Raw genomic sequence first — 23539 nt, forward strand, 5'->3', positions numbered from 1 at the left:
AAACATAATCATTTGCAATTGGAGCTGAGCATGTCGCGTGGGTTTCGGTTTCGTTGGGCAGTTTTTGTTATTTTTGGTATTTTGCTTGGATAGGGTCGGGCGTTTTTGCGCCATTGTGCACAGTTGTGACACACGGTCAGGGGAGTTCGATTAAAATATTTTTAAAGGGATACTTGACCCTTTTAACAATTTTTAGCAGTGAAAAGTTAATATATTGTCAATAATTAATGTGGTAACTTCATTATTTTTCATGTACAATTAATACCTTTAAAAAGTAATTTTTCTACTTGCTATCGCCTGATGACGACATCACCTGTGCTGAGGAAGTAGGTAACGCCCAATCATGGCTCAGTTTGCAGACCAAACTGAGAAAACAGGTGAGCCATGATTGGGTTGAGTTTTATCGTAGATTATCGAGGATTTATTATCTGGCCAGTATACCGATAATCGCGGTATCGTCATATCGTGAGATCATCGTTATCGTGAGCCTCGTATCGCATATCGGAACATATTGTGAGGTAGCCAGAGGTTTCCCATCCCTAATGGAGGTACAATTTTGGTAACGTGGCCTCTGAAAAGACACTTCTGATGTGATGTTGAAGTGCGCCCCCTTGCAGTGGAGGGCAGGGCGTCAATGCGAGTGAATTAGAAAACAATCAGTGTGAGCTAGAAAACAGGTCAATCAGTTGATAAATCAGCGAGCAACGCTATGGCGAACTTGTGCGCAGCCGACGGATGCTCGAATGAAGAGAAGATGAGATCGTTCTTTCGGCTGCCGGCAGCGATTCTAAACCAGACAGAAGACAGTGAGGAGTGAAAGACGAGCACGGTGGCTAGCGCGACTGCGAGTGAAACAACGGCGCAACTTCTTTCCACCCACAAAAAGTACGAGGATATGCTCAGATCATTTTATAACAGGTAGTTTTTCTCTTTTTCATATACAGTTGGATCATAACATTAACGTCTGATTGTAAATCGCAGGCAGACGTGATGAATGTGCCATATTATCTTTAGTGAAACAATCATTCATACTTTTTTGCACAAGTATTCAAGTAATTTTGAACAAAAAGTTAACGATTTAACATGATGAACACAACACTTTAACTCGGGCTTGATTTCTGCTGAGTAATGTGTAATAAAGGTGCGGTCTGTTAGCAGCTAGCAAGCTAAGATAGCTTGAAGACTTCGATATACAGCAAGACGAGTATATCCGGACACAAACGATTTCATGACTGACAATTTACACCATGAAAGGAATGATCGACGTACCGTTTCAAGCAAAAACAACATACCTTAAGCTTCCACTTCTACTCTGTCCTCCATTTTTTTTTTTTGTGGAGCTAGCGGCTCCAAACGACTGGTTTCAATGAGTCACAGTAATGTTTGTTAGACGCTAGCAAGCTAAGATAGCTTGAAGACGAGGATATCTGGAGGACACAAACAATATCATGAATGACAATTTACACCATGAAAGTAGTGATCCACGTACTGTTTCCACCATAAACAACATATCTTAGGTTTCCACTTTCACTTTGTCTTCCAACAAACCCCTTTTTTTTGTAGCTAGTGGCTCCAAATGACTTGTTTCAATGAGTTGCAGTAATGTAGTGTCCTACTCGGGACGTTTTTTGTGAAACTTGTCATATTTCCCACCTTTTAACGAAAACGCTGACCGAAAATCAAGCTCTCTACATTCATTTGTGATGGGACGTTTGCCCTCCGGGAGGCGCAGCGGGAGCTAAGCGGTGACGTCAGCCGGAAGGGTCTATCCGTTCACACCCTCCTGCTCAGCTTCATCGGATGAGTGTCAGACGTTCTCAGACTATTTCTTCAGAGACGATGCAGCGACACGCCATGCGCACCCCCACACGTACGCAAATCCAGGTGGGAGAACGAACAATGGGATGCGAGGCTAACGGCACTCTGTTGACATCTGACACCTTCAATCGCCTTCCCGCTGTTTATGGTGTGGGAAGCTTCCACTCATTGTCTAACACAGGCAATGCACACGTACACACACACTTGTGCAGCCAAACATCTGCTGTCTGCTATAGTTAAGCGAGGCAGAATGGGACAATGCACAACAACTTCCTCGCTGATTTGAGTGAGATAAGGCTGATGGAAAAAGAGAATGTAAACTCGTTTTGGTAGGTATAACACCCAGAAAATGGGTTCTCAAAACAAGCATGTATGGATTATGGGGTAAAGGCATTATGTTAACAAAATCAAGTCACAGTGCATGTTGAACTCAAACCGTTTTGCATTTGTTCACTGTTTCCAGGAAAAACACTTGGCGTGGTGGCGGAGGGTGTGTTTTGAAAACAGCGGCTCAAGGGGTGACGCGAGGCGAAATGACGTCAACGGCAACAGAGTGGCCTCAGCGGAGGAGGGGCCAAAAAAACGCAAACAGTCACAAAGGGAGTTTGCGGGGGAAATCTCCTGAGCTTATTACTGGAGCAGTGTTGATTGAGGCAATCTTCTCTACACAAGAATACATTTCAGATAATGGAGGCACGTCAACCACAAAGAAGTGAATGTGACAAATGACATCCAATAAACTGAAGAATGCCAATTCACATTATTGCTCTACATTCATTTGTTTGGAGTAACCCTCTTCTTTCAATGTACGAGGCTTTATGCTAATGTGATTGTATACATGTTTGTTACCAGCCGACTAAAAACAAATGATGCTAATTACGATTATTCATCCAAACCCTGAGAGGAGTTTGCCACATGACTTCATGTCTTTTCTGTTATGCAGTCAACCACTTGTAGAAGGTTTTTTGCTGACAGCGCCATTTCATACTAGCGCCGCAGTTGTTGGATATTTTTGTATTTGAGTATCCTATTTAAAATTCTATCAAATATAGGAATGTAAGTAATGATAAGTACAATATTGTGATATTATGATATTAAAACTGCCACAATGTCGTTGTCGTCATGTCACGATATTAAGAGCAGCACATCTGTTAAAAAAAACAAAAAAAATCTGTTTGATTTCTATTTCTGCAGTTCTAGCACCCTCTCGTGGCTATCTTTTATTTTTAGTGCAATTTAATTTTCATTACGGATGTTTCAGCCCTTCTATGTTTAAAATCTATACTAAATGTCAGATGAAGGGGAACATAATATGCTTGTGAAGCGAGTCAGTCAATATGTGGAGGAACTCAACGTGTGTGTGCATTAACAAGTAAGCGCCTCAATATTAAGTGTTATTAGAGATTGTAGGTGGTTTGTATACATTGCTGCTATGTACAAAAGCACAATATTGTGCTTTTTTTTTTTTTTTTTTTTTTTTTTTAGTAAGGGCAAATTTTTTTACAATATGGACTATATGCACAAATCACTTCCGCATTCACTGGATGAGCGCACCCAACCTTCCGGTGCAGGGAGACTTCAATAAATCCTTAACCCACTCAAAAAGAACAGGGACCGCTCCTTGCTATAACACTTTGTCTATCAGAATTTTAAAACTACTAATTAGATCTCACAGAGACATCATTTTGACGGCTTAGCTCTGGTAATGACGTCATTGCTTAAAATGATTACTACACGGAAATACAAGCAATTTGAGTAGCTAGGAAAGCTTTTCTTTTTATTTCTTTTTTATTTATTTATTGTTTTAAATGTAAATTATGTATTGTAGCTCCTCTACGGGTCCACGAAATATCCTACGCCCAATGCTAATTTGATTGACAGTTCAACAGCGCTAAATCAATGCACTCCATTATCCATATTCACCATTATCAAACATTTTGGGCTCTATCCCGGCAGCTTTTGTAGTAGGACTACATTTCCCATGAATCTTAGACATAGGAGCAGGAAGCGGTTCTAGTACCTGTATGACAATAAACACAGCCGTTAACGATTAGCTGTAGTTAGCTTAGTCATATGAATTGCTGACAGCTGCGTGATTGACATACACATGGCCCCAAACAATTGGTTTGATGACTGGACCAAAAAAAATAAATAAAATAAAAATAAAAAAATAAAAAAAAAAAGGAAAAAAAAAACGGGACGCCAGGACAAAAGTGCTGCTGAAATCTGCTAAAGCCTGGAACACATATAAGGATTTGTCAAATCTTAAAATATTTTTTTTATCTTTGTCAGATGCCACACATAAAGATAAAAAAAAAAATCGGGCATTTAACAGCTTTGGTCATATTGTGTGTAAAGTGCACAGATAATCTCATCACAGCTGCCTCACAAACATAAAGATTATCATCTCAACACTGGTCAAGATTCCAGTCCTCCGTGAGAGACCTCTCGCGTGATTATACATGATCAATACCGAAAGTGAAAAAAAACAAAAAAACAACTGAAACAACTTGGAAACGACGAGACACACCATGGAAGACAACAAACGCGACGAACTGGAAATAATGATGGTGGTTTGAGGACTACTTCTCCCACCAGCTGGTCCTCCATGTTAGAGGTCCACCGGACTTTGTGCTTCTGATCGGACATGCTTTCTGATATGCTTGTTGTTGTTTTTGTATATGCGCACTTCTGTCTTTTTCAGTTAGGGCGCCTCTTGATTGGCTACATTCCGTTTGACGTCCCAGTTGGACAAGATTTTTGTCGTAAATATTGAACAGTCATTATGTAAGATTGTCGGTCCCGACTGGTTTTGGACCCAATTATCGGGACAAATCCACTCTAAACACATCTCACATATAAAGATAATCTTATAAGATAATCTTATAAAACAAAAGATTGTCGGGCGTTTGACGTCCTTGGTCAGGAAGGGGCAATATCGGGACAAAAACAGCCCGATTCTCTATCTGTGAACCAGGTTTAAGACTGGCTAAGGCACACAATCGGAAGTGTCCCAGTTAAAACGGGACATCTGTTCACCCTACCCAAACTTCATGCCGACTGTATTATAGCACCTGCTACGCTAGTAACAAGACATGTGTCACGCTCTGGGATTATTGTGCACTAAACCAGTTAACGATGAGTCATTTGACAAAATGTTTTGAATTTGTTTCGCCTTAACGCCTCTATGAAGGGCTAATGTTAAAGATGGATCACTCGATTTTCTTAATAAACAGACAGGTATGAGACTCGTTTCCTCAGGCTGGGCAAGCAAGTGAGTAGTATTACATTTACAGTATACCTGGTGTGAGTTTGCGCAACCCCACCTGAAATCAAAAGGAATGCTAGGAAATATATTAAAGATAAAAGGAAAGAGACACAGTTGACCTTCAAGTGAGGCTCAACTCAGTTTCTTTCATGCATTTTATAGACCTGCAAAACACTGAATAAGTTCTAAAAATGTCATTACCTTCAATAGCACTCAAAAGTCACATTGAGACTGGCTAGCATACAGTAGATGAAGTGTGTCAAAAAAAAAAAAAAAGTTCCACGACAGGTGGCACAAAAGAGGAATTTCAAAGTTTTCCCCGTTGAAGTAATCCTTCTGAAGTCTAACACACTTTTCCAACATTCCCTGCCACGCATTCATGCCCTCCTGGAATGATTCTTCATCTTCAGGGATCCTCCACAGCTCCACTGTCACGGCCATCTTCTCTCTTCAAAACCGCTCCCATTTGATGCCCCCCCTTGACGACAACCATCACAAGGAACCAAGTGGCGTGAGGAGGGAGGCTGTTCCTGAGTGCCAATGTTCTCGGCCAGGAACCGTCAGATGCTCAGGACATCAGAGCACAGCCACGGGAAAAAGCTGCAGGATCTCACTGGAGGATCATCAGGCCCACATTGAAGTTGAAAACTTTTCATTTTGGGTTTTGAAAGATATCATTTGTGACGTCAGTCCTGGAACTTTTCTGACACACTTTGAAGACTCAACTCACTGAGCACTTAGATGTAAGGAAATCTTTGGACAAGAAACCCTGAATTGACTTGGATACTTCACTCATTATAGAGCCATAACATTGTGGCAGGTGGCTGTGATGCAACACTTTTGTTTTTGCTGTCATTTTTATGAGATGCACTCAAAGATCTAAAACTTCCACATAAACAATATCACAATTTCTCTCAAATATTGTTCACAAACCAGTCTAAAACTCAGTATTGACTGGTTTCCTGTGTCCCCAGATGCCCACCCTGTTACGTACTGCGGTTGGATCCCAAAATGCAGACACAAATAGGATTTAACTTTTTATTCACACAACTTGACTAAACGAAAAACAATGACAACGCATCGAGAATCCGCCAAGCCCCCTTGGGCTGTGGAGATGCACAGAGGAACAGAGGTAATAATCCAACAAACACACACATTTCTCAGACAGCTTATATAGACCGTGAATCGATCTGATTGGTTGTGGCTAGACATGTGGGTAACAGGACTGACATGGAATTATCTGATTGGCTGTTGACCAGATAAAGAGATTAAAGACTCTTGACATCACATAGCTCCTGACATCACAGAGGTTAAGACCAGTTGAAACTAACTTACATCAGTTCAAAACAGACACTTGACCTCACGGTCATGACCCAAACATAACCCTTGCATGACCCAAACTTAACCCTGACATGACCCAGACATGACACACCCAATAAAACAAAACTGAACCTTTCAGAGTGGCCTTTTATTTTGGGCAGTCTAAGGCACACCTGTGCACTAATGCTGCATTGGAGGATGGTCGGAAGTCGGATATATCTGAGTTGTTTTTTTCCCAGTTCCAACCTGAAAGCGTTCGAGGCGAAAGTAAACAACCAAAATGGTTGTAAAATGGTGGTAATTTTTTTTTATTTTGGTCCTCAAAATTCATTTTGACCTCCAGCAAACTTGCCTTCTCGTAATTTTATTTATTTCATTTCATTTATTGTTTTGATCTTAAAAGCGTAAGCATTGCATACAGTTCAGTAGTCCACTGTATAATTTCATGCCGGGAGATATCGGCATATTGTCACATACGTTGCGTTACGTGAAGTTATGTTGAATATTTATGAATGAAGAAAGCTATCTAGTTTTATACTCAAGTAAATTGTGTTTTACCATTCCCGGTCTGTGTTTCCAAAGGGGAAACTATCATAGAGTGATGTCACTTGTCCGTCGGTGAAGTCGGGGTCCTTTTTTTTTCAGACTTCGCAAGTGGAAATTCCGAGTTCAAGTTCAAGGGGGCGTTTCCTGTACACACTTCCTGGTTTGAACTCGGAAAAGTCTGACTTCCGACCATCCTCGAATGCAGCATACTCATGGTGTCTAATCGGCCTCTTGATATGGCACACCTATGAGGTGGGATGGATTATCTCGGCAAAGGAGACGTGCTGGCTGTCACAGATTTAGACTGGTTTATAAACACTATTTGAGGGAAATGCTGATATTGTGTATGTGGAAGAAGGTTTTAGATCTTTTAGTTCATCTCATAAAAAATGGGAGCAAAAACCGAAGTGTTGCGTTTTTATTTTTGTCGAGTATAGTTTTCCATTTTGATTTGGTCACCAATTGTGTCCTTATTAATTCTTGATAGTGCAAAAATAAATTCAACTGCAAAGAAAAAAAAACACTCAAATGGAACAGTCGCTTTGCTTTTAAGAAGAGCCAGGGATTATCGAATAAAAGGATGATGGAGTTGCCTATTCTAGTTGAACAGGAGGATGAGGAGAGAGAAAGGCCAGACACACAATACTGCTGCTGGCCAACACAACAGGCCATTCTTTCAGCTCGCGCCACAACACTTCTCACAGCTGAGTCCTGGATGCTATTCTCCTGCTGTTTCCCCCCCGACTCTCTCCCCTTTCAATATGGCGGACAGGAATGAGTGAGGGGGACTGAAATTGAATAGTGGGCAAGCACCAAGCGTCATTAACTGGAAATCTCGTGAAATAGTACAAAAGCTCCCAGGGTTTTGTTACTTTTCACATAAATGAACGGACGTTTTGTTTCATTGGCAGGGAAACTGAAAAAAATTTCAATAAGGATGGAGGATGGAGATAAAAATGAAGGGATGTACCTCAAGCAGCAAGTGTGTCAACAGAGCAGTATTTAAAGGTGGATTCAAGGATCTTGTCAAAAAAGTAGAAGCCAAACGTCCGTTTGTCACTTTTTGAAAAATGCGTATGCAGACGACCATCCTACCAGCTCTCCTGCTCGTCCGGGGGAAACGCCTGCACTGTAAAAATGGGGCGTCATCCATCCATCCATCCATCCATGATCTACCCCCCATGCTTATCCGGGTCGTGGGGGCAGCAGCTTTATCCATGGAAGCCCAGACTTCCCTCTCCCCAGCCACTTCAACCAGTTCCTCCGGCAGGATCCCAAGGCGTTCCCAGGCCAGCCAGGAGACATTGTCTCTTCAGCTTGTCCTGGGTCGTCCCCGGTGCCTCCCGCCGATGGGACGTGCCCGGAACACCTCTCGAGGGAGGTGTCCAAGGAGCATCCCAACCAGATGCCGAGCCACCTCAGCTGGTTCCTCTCAATGGCTTGAATGTGAGGCCCTCCCAGATGCGCGAGCTTCTCACCCTCTCTCTAAAGCCCAATTCACACTGGCTGCGGAACGGACAAGATGCGTTTTCCGTATGGCAGCCGTACAGATGCCGCAAGGATAGCCAAGTCTACGTGTCAAGTCACACCAGCTGCGGTGCAGTCGGTCTGCGGTGCGGAACGACTGCGGCGATGCGGAAAGTTTCCGTAAGCGTTCCATTTTTTCTGGACGCCGCATGCGGAATTTCATGAAGTTGAAGAAATGACATTGCTATTGTGGGTCTGACGTCACTTTAATTACATTGAATGTGGTATATGCCACGGAAGAGGCGGGACTGTTTTTGCACATCAGGTTGTTTCCGGTTCGGTTTGCGACGTGTGGGCTGCGTCAAAAATACTTGTGCTTCCGACTTTGTGCCCCTCAGTTGCGCGTTCACAACAAAATCATGTCCCGTCTCTTCCGTGGCATATACTATGGGTGGGACAAAAAAAAGATTCGAACCATCGTTCATCAAGGGGAGCTAAACGACCGTATCGGTAGCAGACTTGTCAACCGATACAAAATTCGCCGGGAATCCTTAGATACATTGCTTGTAAAGCTGTGGACCGGATATCGCATGGCTGTGAATCGGTTGTGAGTGAGGCTTTATGGTTTTCATAACAATAGCAAGAATTCTGCACCGTGCTCTACTTGTTTTGTTACTATTATCACTATTCAAGCTCTTCCGTGTTTACAGAAAGCTAGCAAAGTAGCGCTCAGAGACGCTTCATTCCCCGGATGTTGTAAACATAATGCAAAGACGTCACGCACCTTTTGCCCACCGTCAACGCCGCCGGGCTCGCGACACGGTGCGCGCGAGTGACAACATGCAACTGAAGACAGTAGCAGAAGCCCGTGCCGTACATCTCGGTATTTCCCATGGCTATCGAGTCCTCTCGGTGCACTTGTGTGTCCCGGGCCGGCGTTGGTACTGTGCGCGAGCCAAAAGAATAACTCCCGTGACGATCCAATGCATGGATTCAAACGACACAGGTATGGCCCACAGCTAACACACCAGCTGAGCTAAAAGCATACTGCAAGCATCTCATTTTTCCGTTTGTGGCTCCCTGTCAATGTACACAACTAGCATGAGCAGCAGATAGGAGAACTGAGACGTGCCCGCAATTACATCATCAAATTCTAGATAAACGACAGCCCAAAAAACAAAACATAAACAGTAGTGATTCCGTGGTCATCATCGTGTCTTAGATTAAAAAAAAAAAAAAATAGGTCATATCAGTCATGTCATATATTAACCAAAAATGATTGTGATGGCAAAAGAAAAACAAAAATTGTTAAAAACAGAAATTGTTGACAAAAAGGGAAGGGCAGTTTTGGAAATATTTTTGGATTTAATATTAATGGTTAAAATGTGTTTGATAGATTTATTGTTCCATAAGGTGGCTTCATATTTCTTTTGGCTGGTTTAGTTCATGTCTTAAATTTATGTTTCTGAAATACTTCACACTGTGCTCATATTCTGTTTAATTGTGTTGGTGTCTTTTTTTTTTAAAGGTTAAATATTTATATTTCAAATTGAATAATCAGCCTTTTGTTTTCCTGATCCTTATTTTGAATTAAAAAAAAAATTATAACTGTCAATAACGACTAATACATATTTAAACTGATACATTTTTCAGTCATATCGCCCAGCCCTTTGTTGCAGTCAATTTAAATAATTGATTCAATAAATGTCACTATAAGTTTTGAATATTGAAATGAATCGTATCGAATCGAAAATTGTATCATTCTCAAACTCAATCGAACCGTATCGAACCGTTCTGTTCTGAAAGATAATTGTTTTTCAACCGAATCGCAACCTGTGTATCGAGATACATATCGAATCGGTCTCATGTCAGAGATTCCCACCCCTAGCATATACCCATAAAATCTATGGTGAAAGATTTGTCTAAAATCTCACTGTTTCAGAGGAGAATAGTTTGCAAGTTTGGCACGCTTGTTGATTAATTGATTATCCAAAAATGAAAACCAGCTGGTTGTTGATGTTAATTATTACATGCAAATGTGTTCTGTATTTATACTTGTTCTTTAACCAAGAAAGTAAGCTATATACTGTAGAGGTATGTTTTAATTTCTATCCAAAACCCGATTATTTTCTAGAATTTTCAGTAGGATATCTGAATACCAAAATATTTGATAGCTGCAAACCTAAAAAATATTAATTTTGAGTTGTTTTGAGGCAGGCCCACTCGAGTTCTTTCACCAACCACCCCTGTCAAAACTAGCTTACACCCCACAAGTCATACTGCACACGCTGCACCCCAACTTCAAAATTGGTAACATGAATAATATATATTAATATAAATTATGCTTGGTCCAAAATGAGCTTAGATATTATTTATTTATGTCTTAATATTTTCAAATGTTTAAACATTTTCTTGTTTTGAACAAAAAAAAAAAAAAACATAATCGAGCAGCCCTAGCTACAACCATGAATGGCTTAATCCGAAGCTCAGGGCCTGCATGCTACAAACTAGTGTTGTTCCGATACCGATACAGGTATCGGCAGAGGTGCCGATACTGCATTAAAACAGTGGTATCGGTATCGGTGACTACTCACAAGTAACATGCCGATACCATTAATTCCAACACTAATATAGGATTTTGGATGCAGAATCTTGTGTCTTGCTGGTGCACGACATTCACTGATATGTTCACTGCATGCCGATCTAAGATATTCTATTGGCCCTTGAATGCTCTGAACCAATGGCAGGACAGCTTTTTCATGTTGAGGAACAAAAACCTTAAGTATCGGTATGGTATCGGTATCGGCCGATACTGCAAAGCTGGGTATCGGTAGCGGTATCGGGAGCCAAAAAACGGTATCGGAACAACACTACTACAAACACTCATGCGCAGCTGGGAACGAGCAGACGGCAGATTGATTGACGGAATTGAGAAGCAATTGTTAAGATGATCCAACCGGAAGAGGTGGCGACAAAAGAGCCTTGAATACACCTTGAAAAGTTTTAGACCCCAAACAAACACCATATGCAGACAGATCCGCCATCTCACTCAGCATATAATTCGTACACCTCAATCTTACAACACCTGCATAGAAACAGCCCCGAGTCACAAATTGCACCTGACTCTCTTTGCGAGTGAATTCCCTACCCACCTACACCTCATCAATCATCATCCCGGAATCAGCCAGAGGCCACGTAAATGTCACAGAATTACCTCAGCGCCGCCACTTCTGCCGATTTCCGCTCTGCATGATATTCCACAGATAAAAATCAAGAGGCTAAATCCATGTTGAATTGCGCTCCATCCAAAACTTCCATCGGTCACTCGCCCGAGAGATCCCAGCTCATTGAGGCAGCTGCCGTCTTTCTTCAAAGCTCCACAAGCAGAGCAAACGCGAGGTCCGGCCCAGCTTAGAGGCTAAGCCAATGTGAGCTATTCACACTCGGTTCCCGTCTGTGGCCAATGGCTGCCGCCCCACACCCCCCCTCTCTCGCGCATACTCCCGCCCACGAGCAACCCTCGCTGCTCCTCTTCTCCGTCTCACTTCTTCTTCCCTGCCCCTTCTCCTGCTATCTTCGTCATAAATATAGACTCTTGACATTACCTAACACATGGCCTGTCCTGATAAACAGCCTGCTTGGTGTGACAAAAACCTCTCCAGGGGTGAGAGGCGGGCTAAAGAAGAGTGTGGAGGGCAGCAGGACAAGGATTAGGTTTAGGATTCGCTATTCGGCATAGGAGGGGGAGGGCACAGTGCAGATTGAAATTAGCCGATTATCAGCATGCTGGTAGAGGGAAAAAAAACGTTTGAACCACAATGACGGCCGGTCTTCTCGGCCTTGGATTCAGTTCCATGTTGGATTCGCGTACGGTGCTTTGAACAGCCTCGAGCACACGCTTGACGAGGATCGTGGCTGATTAAAAAACTCAGTGGTGGACCAAAATGCACATGCATGGAGGTACACTGCTTGCCAGGCAACATGAACACGAAAGCCGAGAGATACCCTGAGGGAAGGTTGATAGCAGCGTTCTGATTCGATATGCTAACACCTTAGTCGACCTAAGGAAAGTCAATCCAGTAAGCATAAACGATACTGGATGTTGTTGTTATCTGACGGCTTTCATACTGAATTACAATCATGGTGTTGCCTACACCAACAGTCCCGAGATTCAAAATCAAAAGTACTTGACTGGATACTTGATTAGTGATACGAAGATAATGTCATTTATTGACCGTAGAAAGTTAAAAGCGCAAATGACGTGTATTTGCGTAATGAGATTGTGCGTGCATTGCGGTTCAGAGCGGAATATGGATGCGAGACTAACTTTATCAGCTCATGCATGTAAACTGATTTTCCCGAATAATTCAGAAACCGGAATTTTGACCTTAACTCGAATATTGACTGCATGTTAACATATTCAGTTACTGTACTAGATTTTTTTTCAGGTATCTCTACTTCAGTATTTATTTTTTTCCTGCTGACTTTTTCTTTCAGTCTTTCCTTTTCAAATGCACATATCTGTACTTTATACTCATTACATTTTCAAAATGAGCTGGTTACTTTTAAAACCTAAGTTGAGTTGACAACATAACGTTAAACAGGGTCAAAAGCAAAAACACAGGGAAAAACAAGTTAAAGGAAGTAAGCTAGTCACCGTGTAGAGCTGTCAAAATTTGTCAATGAATCGACAAGTAATTGGTTATCAAATTCCTCAACAACTATTTTAATGGTTAAAAACCGCACACACATTCACACGCCAGTGGCCGGCTGCTGCCATGCAAGGTCCACTGGGAGCAAATGGGGGTTCAGTGTCTTGCTCAAGGACACTTCGACATGGTCACCACCAGTCATGAGGATGGAACCCGCAACCTCACGGATGGGAGACAACAACTTAACCACTGAGCCATGCTACTCTTTTACAAGCCTAATAAAGAATGTTGCTTGTTGGCTGGTTGGAGATCAGCAAAAACGGATGAATTTATGGTATTCTTTTCTGCTTTGTTTACTCTTTGTTGCATCAACACACAATTGTATAAACAAACTAGACTAAGCGCAATTTCTGGAGAAATTGTGTGGGAATGCTGAAGGCTGAATCCTAAGGTGAATGCTTATGAAGTAAATTGAAAGATAAATTATGTGGAAAATTACAAAGTTTTAAGTTGAACGATAACTCAATCAAAAGAAAATTTGAACTGCAATCTGTCTAAGGTGGGATTTAATCATTTCAATGAAATTCTAATTAATTTCCCGATCTGAAAGTCAGTTGGTATCAAACCATCGAATGTACTAAAATGTGGTCCAAGCGGGGTTTCAACCCCGTGATGAAAGCCAACATACATTTAATAATTTCAGTGAAATTTTAATGCAACCTCCTGGTTACTGGACAACGCACTTAAGTGCTCCACTGAGTAGTGTCATAGAGGTGGTAATGATGATCACTTGTATGTATGAAAGTGGGTATGGAAAGTGGGACTTAGAAAAGGTTCAATGTCAGTCCCATTGACAGAATGAGAGAAAAGTTAATATTTAACGTTAAATTGTGCGAGTAAAGCAATGTGGAATCAGGTGATATATACCCTGAAGGAAGGTGTGAATTTCTGAAGCAAGCTGAAATTTGAACAGTGTAAATCGGAAGTATTATCTGGTAGTTGTTTCTGGGCAAAGAAAAGTGAGGAGACTGAAAATCCGAATAACATGTGGGATGCTTTCAGCATTCCCACAATAAATAAATAGTCACCCACTCTACTCAGCAATTATGACAAACGTTTCAATAAACAAATGTCATCATCCCTTCCTTATTGTAATAATAACAAAACAAATACAGCATAGGCACTTGATGAAAAGATATGCTCATTCATTTCGGGTTCAGCACAAGATCAGCCGGGCAAACTAGCACAAACAGAGACTGAAGAAATTCAAGCACAAGATGTCCGTGCACGTTTTTAAAGGTCATGAAAGAGAATCTTTGTTGATTGTGTAACCCCCAGTGACAGAAAGCGTCATCACATACTGTCCGAAACGCAAATGAATCATGAGGCTACGCACTTCACGATATGTGAAAGAACTCTCCCACTGTATCGCGAAGAAACCACAACAACAAGGTTTTTCCTAAATCCTTTTGCAACACACATTCTGATTCAGTCAATCAGTCCAAGTGTTCATTTTCTTCGCTTGTGCAGGACAAGAATCTGTCCTACCTTTTTCTACTGTGATTGGATCAATTGTGGCAAAAGATAACGGCTCATCCATCAAATGGATTACTCCAAACTGACCTGCCAGTGTTTAATGAAAAAAAAAAAAAAAAACACGAGAATTTTTTTTTGTCTTTGTTTGTTATGTAACAGACTTGGCAAAGAAATGTGAATATAAGCCTTTAAATTTGAAGAACAACAATGATTATTGTTAGGGATGCATGCTAATGCTATTTTCAACCGATATCGATAAACCAATCATTTAGAAGGTCCCGATGTCGATAACCAATAAGTAAGCCGATAATTGTTTGCAAAATGAACTTGAAAACAAATATACTTTCGAGTACTACAAGTCTAACGTATATTGAAACATTGTGTAAAGCACCATAAAGCTGAATTTGATTGAAATCTCTGCTTCAAAGTCAACCGGTAACTCGTTTTAAGTTTACCAAAACAAAACAGTCACGTTTTAAAAATGCAACACAAAACTGAGAGGTTAATATTTTGGGGAGACACAGTAAAGAAAACCTGCCAAGTCTCCATGATGCATCTTCTGTGAAGACAAGGTCACGCAATTATGACGTCACACATATGCGACACAACCATAGGAAAGGGGAGGGGTTGAGGAGGCGGCCACAACATGGACCAACCTGGCATGTCGATTATTATTGTCGGATTTCTTTATCATCTGGTTTATCTGTATGATTTCAAATTGGTCGATAATTATCGGCCACCGATATTATCGTGCATCCCTAATTACTGTGTTTGTTGTACTTTCACAAAGGCAGAGAATGCCCCATCATCTCATGAAATTTATGCTTTTACAAGAGTAACAACGCAAACTATTGACTGCTTGCAGATATGATTCCACTTTATATTTCTATGGTTTACATTTGCAACGGGTAAGAAGTGTACTGCAATGAGAGCTGCAGTTAAAGCGATACAACACAATCATTTTCCGGTATTGGATTAGGCATTGTGCACAAAGAATAAAAGTGCAAATATCTCTGGCATCTTATTCCCTGAATTTTATTTTCAACTGATTAAGTATCAAAATAAGAACACACGGTCACGTGATCCTGGTGACGTATCCCGTGAGTAAACGAAAGTCGGCTTCGCTCATTTCAATGGGAGTTTGCTGATGTAATGGGCAAGAAAAAGACAGTCTTCGATCCCAAATACTGCGCCAATTCTGTTCAGCGCAAAATCCTCAGCACGTCCGGTTTCATGTCATTCCGTGCGGGGGTAGAGCGGTGGGGGGTGGCCGCTCCTAATGTGGGCTAAAGCATGCTTAGCACATGACATGTAGCTTAGCCTAGCAGAGTGAAAGTCACCCAGACGTTTACCATCCACTTGGACTCGCCAGCCGGCTGGATCTGACAGTTTCATCCGGCATTCGGTTGGAAACAAACTGTTGGCGAGTCCTCCGTGGCTGTAACGCTTTTGAAGAAGTGCTTCGTTGCTGTAAGGCAAAATTCCACCTTTGATGTCCGCTGTGGGACACGATCATTCCTCGTGAGTTATATGTTACCAATGGCAGCCATGTCATTCAATGTGTATTTTACGCGTTACGTCACGATGATCACGTGACTGTCCAAAATGCCCGATACAGTACTTAACATAAAAATATTCATAAAAAAGTGTTATAAAATCATAATTGCTTAACATCAATTGGCATTTTTTTCAGGGAAGAGTTGAAATTAACCATCTCACAGAATAGCTGCTTAGTTTTTCACAAGTGTTGTGTTCCTTTAAGATACTGTAGATTATGTTTTTAATATTAGTATCATGCAGTGTTGTACCCTGCTGAGTACATGCACAGTATGAAAAATGTCAAATGAAGACCTCTCTGAGCTGTTTTGCTCAGTTTTGCTTTTACTTCTCTTGTATTAACGCTCATTGAATATTTCAGGTGTACCTAATGAGGTGTCCAATGATTGTATAAGTAAACACACTCAGCTCAGAGAACTGTAAAGTTTTGAGGAATGCGCCAGATGACAGCTTGCAAATCCCCCTTTAACATATATTGTCATTCCCACATTACAACAGAAGATATTAACAAAGTCTGTTTGTAGGCGTACTACGTTTGTTTGCCATCGAGTAAGTAAAACGCTGTCAATTTGCCATTCAAAACATCCCGTGTGAACACACAGTCGACACTTGTCCCTATACGATGCAAAATCCCCCCCCCCCCCCCACACACACACACACACCCACACACACATCCTTTCATTTCATGTGGCGTACGTAATTCTGGCCCGGCACGCAAAATGTCAGGCCTGCTGCATACGTGAAAATCCGGCAAACAGAATGTCGGGTCACTGGAATGAATGTCCGTCATTATTAGCATGAGGCTCCCCGGCCGGCAGCACCCCCCTGCAATGCAGCGACACGCACAATGGCGAGCGCCGCGCTTCCCCCTGCCGTCCCCCCTTTTGTTTGGCTAGCATCTGGACCTGACCTCCATGCATTTCAATCTGCTGCACCCCCCCCCCCCCCCCCCCCCCCCCTTCGATTCCCGCTCCTCTTTGCTTTCCACTCGTCTCCAAAGCCGAACCTCTCAAAAAAAAAAACCTGCCTCGACGGCAAATACCCCCCCCACCCCCTGTCTCCACCATATCCATTCCTCCTTTTGAGTGGAGGGAGCATGTCTTGCTTCCTGAAAAGACGCTCTTGTGTACTTGTGGGCCTCATACAAAAAGCCTGCAGGGTGAATTTGAAAACCGGAGAGGAAAATGCACCAGGGCTACTGGCCATCTGTCCCCCTGGGTTGGACGTGCCACCCCCCACCCCCTTTCCCTCACATGATTACCCCCCCACCCCCCACCCCTTCTCTGATTTCCTTAGCCTAAAAACACAGCATCCAGCACAGACACACACGCAAGCATTCATCCCAGACTTGGGCATACGTATGGCGAGCGGCGAGAACGAGGAGCTGACGCTGACACTTGCCTGCGATCGGAGAGGATGCCACTCAAGATGTAATCCGTTTCTTTGCGGTGACGGCAAACCGGGAAAAATTGGCTCCGGCGTTCATTTCCCTGAGATCGGCAGTGGAGTGCAAAACAAGGAAGCGTTCGGGGGGGGAGATCGAACGACAGCGAAATGGGGGGGGTACAGAAAGAGCGAGCGAGGATGGAGGGTGATGGAGGTAGAGCAGCTCGAGTGTGACAGAAGAAGGCAGCGGCCGCCACCGAGCCACGGGGACGCTGCCACTCAGGAGGAAGACTTCAAGTCCAAAGGAGGACTGACGGAGGGAGAATGAGAGAGAGAAAAAGCGGGAGAGAGAGAGAGTCAGAGAGGGAGGGAGAGATCAGATGGGGGAGGGAGGGCGGGAGGCCTGCTCGGCTGCGTATGGGCTCAACCGGCGGGATAACGCCGTGATAACGCTCACCCCCCGAGCAGCAGCTGGAGACGCGAGCGAGAAATGAATCCCACGAGGGAGTGCAACTTCTCCGTCAATTACGACAATCGCAGCACGTCATGACAATCGGCCAGCTGCTGTAGGAGCAGGCAGAAGAGGGAGGAGGTCGGGCACGGTGCCTGCCTGGACGGACGGAGGTGGCGGCACCTCATGTGACCTCGCAGATCATGCCAGGAAATAAGGTTGAAAAAGAGAGAGAAATAAAAGACCCCGCTTGGGCCGGTGGTGGTGGTGGGAAAGGCACCTGTTGGAGTGAACCAAAGGGGGAGGAGGTCGGGTGGGGGGTAGGCGGGGCAACACATGTGCTCAGAAAGGGCGAGCAAACAAGGGGGAAACGCGGAGATCAAGCTGGAGAAGCGTGGCCTTTATTCAACTGCCTTTTGTCATTCCGCCTCGTCGTGCCCGCAAAATATTTGCATTTGTGAGAAAAGTCACAGAGGCAATCGAAAGGAGGTAGCAGCTCGTCGGGGAGGGACAGGAAGAAAGCAATATAAACAGCATCAAAAATTGAGAGGAGCCGGCAAATTCAAACACCCCCCGAGGTCACACGTTCCAGGAAACGGACCCGATTTTGTTGAAATACAACTAACGCTAACTAACTAATCTTTTTGACGCCTTTTAGATTTGTTTTTGCCTTTTATTCTATCTTCTTCTAGCATTTCACTGTATTTTGTTGTCTTTTAGTTTTTAGCTCCAGTGTTTCCTGGGTGCCTTTCCTCACATGGTTCCTCTGTGCCCCACCATGTTTTTTTATTGGAGGTTATTTTTATTGTATTATGGATATTTTAATTGTTCAGAACCTTGGTACTATATAAACAAATCAAGTTTGAGTTTGAGTTGAATGCCTTCAATGTCATTTGAGAGCCTAACTGCATTCCCAACACTATTTTGAAATCTTAACTCTGTCTTGCACATGAACTTTAAACCATGACCCAGGCTTGACACCAACATTTGACAAAAAAAAAACAAAAAAAACCCTTCACATTCAAAGCCATAAGATTTTGAATGGACTATTTTAGTGGTAGGTTAAGCATCAGACGGTGTCGTAACCTTGATCACGTTTATTGCATATTACAGATGAAAAATATATGACGTATTTCTCACAAAACGAGGAGCTCCTTCTCTGCTTTGTGAATTGACCTCAGAGTGGAAACGAGCTGATGTTAGCCATGCTAGCTCGCCATCAAATCTGCGTCGGTGGCAAGTCGATTTTGCCAAAGACAATACACACATTTTGGTGCCAATAAAGCTTCAACCGTCGGTTTTAGGGTGTTCTGATGTTGCTGAATCTGAAAACTTTATTTTGTCTTGACAAATTGGCATTAGTTTTTGAGATATTTCATACACTTGTTTTATGTAAATTTGACATTGTTATTCTCTTTACAGCATGTTACAAGTTTAATGAGACTGTATCTGTCTTTTCAAGCATGTCCATATACAGTATTCTTTCATTCTTTTGATGCGATATCGTGAAAGACTGCAATCGTTCTTGATTCAAATCGTGTTTCATGTGAAAATCAAGCACAAAATTCACTACATTAGGCAAGATTAGGAGCAAACAACAGATAACAGGTGACATCAAAACACAAACCACTTTTTAGTAACGATCAAAGCACGTATCGTGTTTCATTCGGGTGACCATATTTTGATTTAAAAAAAAAAAAAAAAAAGAGGACACTTGGCTCGATCTACAGATATGTAAATGACACTGAAACTTTACTCACAGATGCCATACATGACAACTAGTTGAACATATGCCTGCTCTGTATGGGTAAAAAAAAAAAAAAAAAAAAAAAGCATTTGAACCCAAACTTTTTTGCTCCCATGATTGACTTTTTTTTTTTTTTTTTCATAATTTGGGGGCAGGGGGGAAATTGAGCCATGACCGCTTCTCCGGTTTGTTGGCACAGAGTACTACCAGTGAGCTAAACTTCTCCTTATTGAAGGTTTAGGATTTTATTAGAAGGCTCAGAAACTGCAGTATGTAAAAAGCTGGCCTGCTATAAAAACAGTGTTTTAATATATCACAATAACAACACAGACACAAACCCCGCCTTTTTATCCCCCTACATCCCTCACGGCTGACTTTGGAGCAGACTGTGGCCTACCAGTCGCACTAACAATTGGTCATGGCCACCCATTTGTCCCACACTGAAAACTGGACATTTTCCTGAAATAACGCCAAATTACATTGATTTTTTGATGATTTTCTGACTCAAAAACCATCGAATTATCTTTGGCACGCAAAGAAAAAAAATTGTTGGCCAGTGTTTCGTGTGCTAAGTAACGAACTGTAACTGGTAGCAAACAAGAGAGACATTGTATGAAAATATTTATGACACCAGTCCTGGAACATTTCTGACACAACGTCAACCAATAGAAAATTACGGTTGTTTTTGTTGCATACCATAAGAAATTTGCCATTAACTCATACCACGGACATCAGTATCAATTTATTAGGCTCCTATAATATTAGCGTATGCCTTTTGAGTCCAATCAGAATGTCACTTGTCCATCTTTTGTGAGCAACAGAGGCCTTTTCGACATCCTCTATCTTTGTAAGAGTCCAGCATGTTCACCACATAATCAGGCGAGAATCTATTTTCAATACATCAGAACATCATAATCCCCAGCAGGGCAAAAGAGGCGGATTTACCGGTCACATGACAGAGCGGAGAGAGAGAGAGAGAGAGAGAGAGAGAGAGAGAGAGAGAGAGAGAGAGAGTGAGAGTAGAGGGCCACAAAAAGTGGAAAAGGACAGAATTACAAAACTTAAACTATACCCCAAGACCGTATTACTGATTGATCCACTGTTGCTTCTCCATTCAAAGATTTAAATTCTGCAGCCTTGTGATCGTCGCAAATTAACTCATTCAAACCCAAAAACGTTTTTAATACTTTGTCCTGCACTCCCAAAAACGTATTTATACGCTTTTGTTTGTTTTTTTAAATGTTTTTTTTTATGCTCATGAATACAGAAGGGCTTTGATACAGCTTCTGAAAAAAAAAAAAAAAAAAAAAAAAAAAAAGCCCAGCAAGTGGCAGCAGAGTATAAGAGATCAGCCAGGGCCATGTTGCAACAAGCTCTTTCCCCCACTGTTTTCATCAGGAATGTGAATAATGATGAAACTTAGCTATATTCTAATGCTAATTGCTGCAAAACGGAAAGATACAAATCTACTTTTTTTTCCTGATGAATGAAGAGACTCTAATCTGTCTTTTGGTAGGTTCCATATTTTTATAGGAATAGAACAGAATAGTCTGTGGCCCTTGCAAAAACAAATCAGTCAAAATCCAGCAAAACAGACGGGAGCGAAAGGTGTCGCGTCAGTGAAAATGGCTGCGAGTGAATGAGTTAAGAAATCAGTTTTGCAACACAAACATTAACGAGATGTTATGAGTGCGATCGTAAAATCTCCCCAGCAAAAATATCAAGCTAAATTTGTTGTAAATATGAGCAGCTGAAGAGCCTACCAGGGAGTTTCGTTGTTCAGTGACTTCAACGGTGATCAGTGTTGTTAATGAATTAATAAATCATCATGTTTCCATTTTATTCATGAGTAGCAAAGATAATGTTTTAGCATCCATGAAAGGAAAAGAAAGCCAGAATGGATTCTGGGTGAAACAAAACCACATGAGCAAGAATAATTGATGACAAACAAGATAGGAAAGTGAGTCGATGGGGTGACGAGAAGGAAATCATGCTTTGGTAAATCCGGCATGAAACGTGCATGAAAATGTTACTCACAAGGCACAGCGTGACGATACAGATTGGCCCGGATGCTCTTCTGCAGTTCATGGTCGGGAGAAGCTTTTTGGAACCTCAGACTCAGGTAGTGCTTCAGGTCTTTGTTCAGCTTCTTACCTTCAATGGCAGACACAGGCCAAGTTATGAGAAGTCGCCATGGACAAACAACATGATCGGATTTTACGATATTCTATTTAGTTCATTTTCCTCAACAATGACAGACAAAAAAAGGGCTGCCATGAAACATACTAAATAAACCAGTGTTCATTTTCAGTATTCATTTTCATTTTCTGTAAAATGCTGTCATTTAGTATTGTGTACTTAATGAATGCATGCTCCCTCGATATGAGAATGTTTTTGTAAAATATGTCGTGATCAGGCATGTTATGAATGTACTGTTTTGGATTTTTTTTTTCATTCTTGTACTATTGAAGGTGCTTTTAAGTGTATTACAAATGTATTTTTTCCCCTGATTACTGTTTATTAACCAGTTTGGTGTTTATTGTGTATTTTGTAGCGTGATTTTTTTTTTTACATTTTTTTTTAATGGGAATTGATGTTGTACTGTGTTAGTGGTTCAGTCATTGTTTTCCAAAGTAAAAACAGAAGTTTGCAAACGTCTTATTTTGATTCAACACAGAAGATAATAATCAGTCTTCTTTCATGAAGGAACAGTGAACAATTACTGATGATATGCTGAAATCAGAAGATGTGGACAATTTAAAAAAAAAAAAAGGCTCCAAACGATTACTCGATTATTAAAATAGTAGATTAATTTGGTACTAATTGCAATCACGATTGGTGCAAAACAAGAAAATGTTTAAATGTAAAAAAATATTAAGACAAATACATTTCTTTGAAACTAGAATTATGCAAGTTCATTTGGGACCAATTTAAATTTAAACAACTCAAAATTAGTATTAATCATCTTTTATTTTTGTTTGCGATTATTCCAATTTTGTGATGGTGGAGTGTAATAATTGAAATTGTAATTGAATTTGGATTAAATCGCACTAATTTATAGTCGCGGCAGAGAGTTAGTGGAGAGTGGGGGGTGAAATATTTACTTATTCTGGGGGGTCGAGTAACAAAAAATAACTGAGAAGCACCGCGTTAGAGACAAGTGTCATTGAGTTTTCTCTTCTCATCAATAGCCTACATTGCACTTGAAGGTTTTTGAGAATCTCTTTGTATCGTATTCCCAGCCTAAAAGAAAATTCAATAATAATAAAAATCAATAAAATCATTTGTAAAAAGTTCCATTTTCAACATTGAGCCCCTCTCAAGGTCTTTACTGTATACATGCAGCATACACGGATGAATGGTTTTTCGTCATGAAGTGGGTGGAACTAAAAAAAAGAAAAAGAGCCTCTCATTGGCCAGAATGAGCAGGCCTTCTTTGCGTCTGACCAATGACAGTCTGGGATGATTATGGCTAAGTCTGAAGGTGACGCGGCCACTCCACAATGGAGCCAGATGGTCAGGGCTCGCTCTCACGCCAGGGTCTCATTTAGGACCGTTTAATGATCTCCAAATTTATCATCCAAAGTCTGGGGGGGTGCTGGCAAACACTTCTCGGGGGAGGGGCCATGTCATGCTGAACAGGAGATTTCCTTCTGGCTCTGTGCTTCTGGCTAACGTGAAAGGGAGCTAATATATCGCAGCAGCTAGGTACCATGAGCCAAAACGAGGGAACAACTTTACAAAATGTACTCTCGACAAATGCTAGACATACTATGGGTGCATACGTCCCA

At 41.7% G+C, this 23539-nt stretch overlaps 1 protein-coding gene and 1 long non-coding RNA gene across 13 annotated transcripts in view; one reads left to right on the top strand and one right to left on the bottom strand.

The window, feature by feature from the left end:
- The window catches only part of LOC144014223 (membrane-associated guanylate kinase, WW and PDZ domain-containing protein 1-like), a 139060-nt gene that overhangs the window by 80732 nt on the left and 34789 nt on the right, over positions 1-23539 (bottom strand). For 10 of the 12 annotated variants that reach the window (XM_077513872.1, XM_077513870.1, XM_077513867.1 and 7 more), the window contains exon 2: positions 21786-21902. In XM_077513872.1, the coding sequence (XP_077369998.1) occupies positions 21786-21902 (117 nt within the window). Of the gene's footprint in view, positions 1-11633; positions 11890-17565; positions 18030-21785; positions 21903-23539 lie in introns of those variants that run through there. The other 2 variants (XM_077513873.1, XM_077513874.1) reach the window with 2 other exon arrangements.
- On the top strand, positions 1415-2576 carry LOC144014224 (uncharacterized). The gene is made up of 2 exons (XR_013282430.1): positions 1415-1884; positions 2282-2576. It is a non-coding gene; the product is annotated as an uncharacterized LOC144014224 (long non-coding RNA).

The sequence above is a fragment of the Festucalex cinctus genome, chromosome 2 (assembly GCF_051991245.1).
Source record: "Festucalex cinctus isolate MCC-2025b chromosome 2, RoL_Fcin_1.0, whole genome shotgun sequence".
Taxonomy (NCBI): domain Eukaryota; kingdom Metazoa; phylum Chordata; class Actinopteri; order Syngnathiformes; family Syngnathidae; genus Festucalex; species Festucalex cinctus.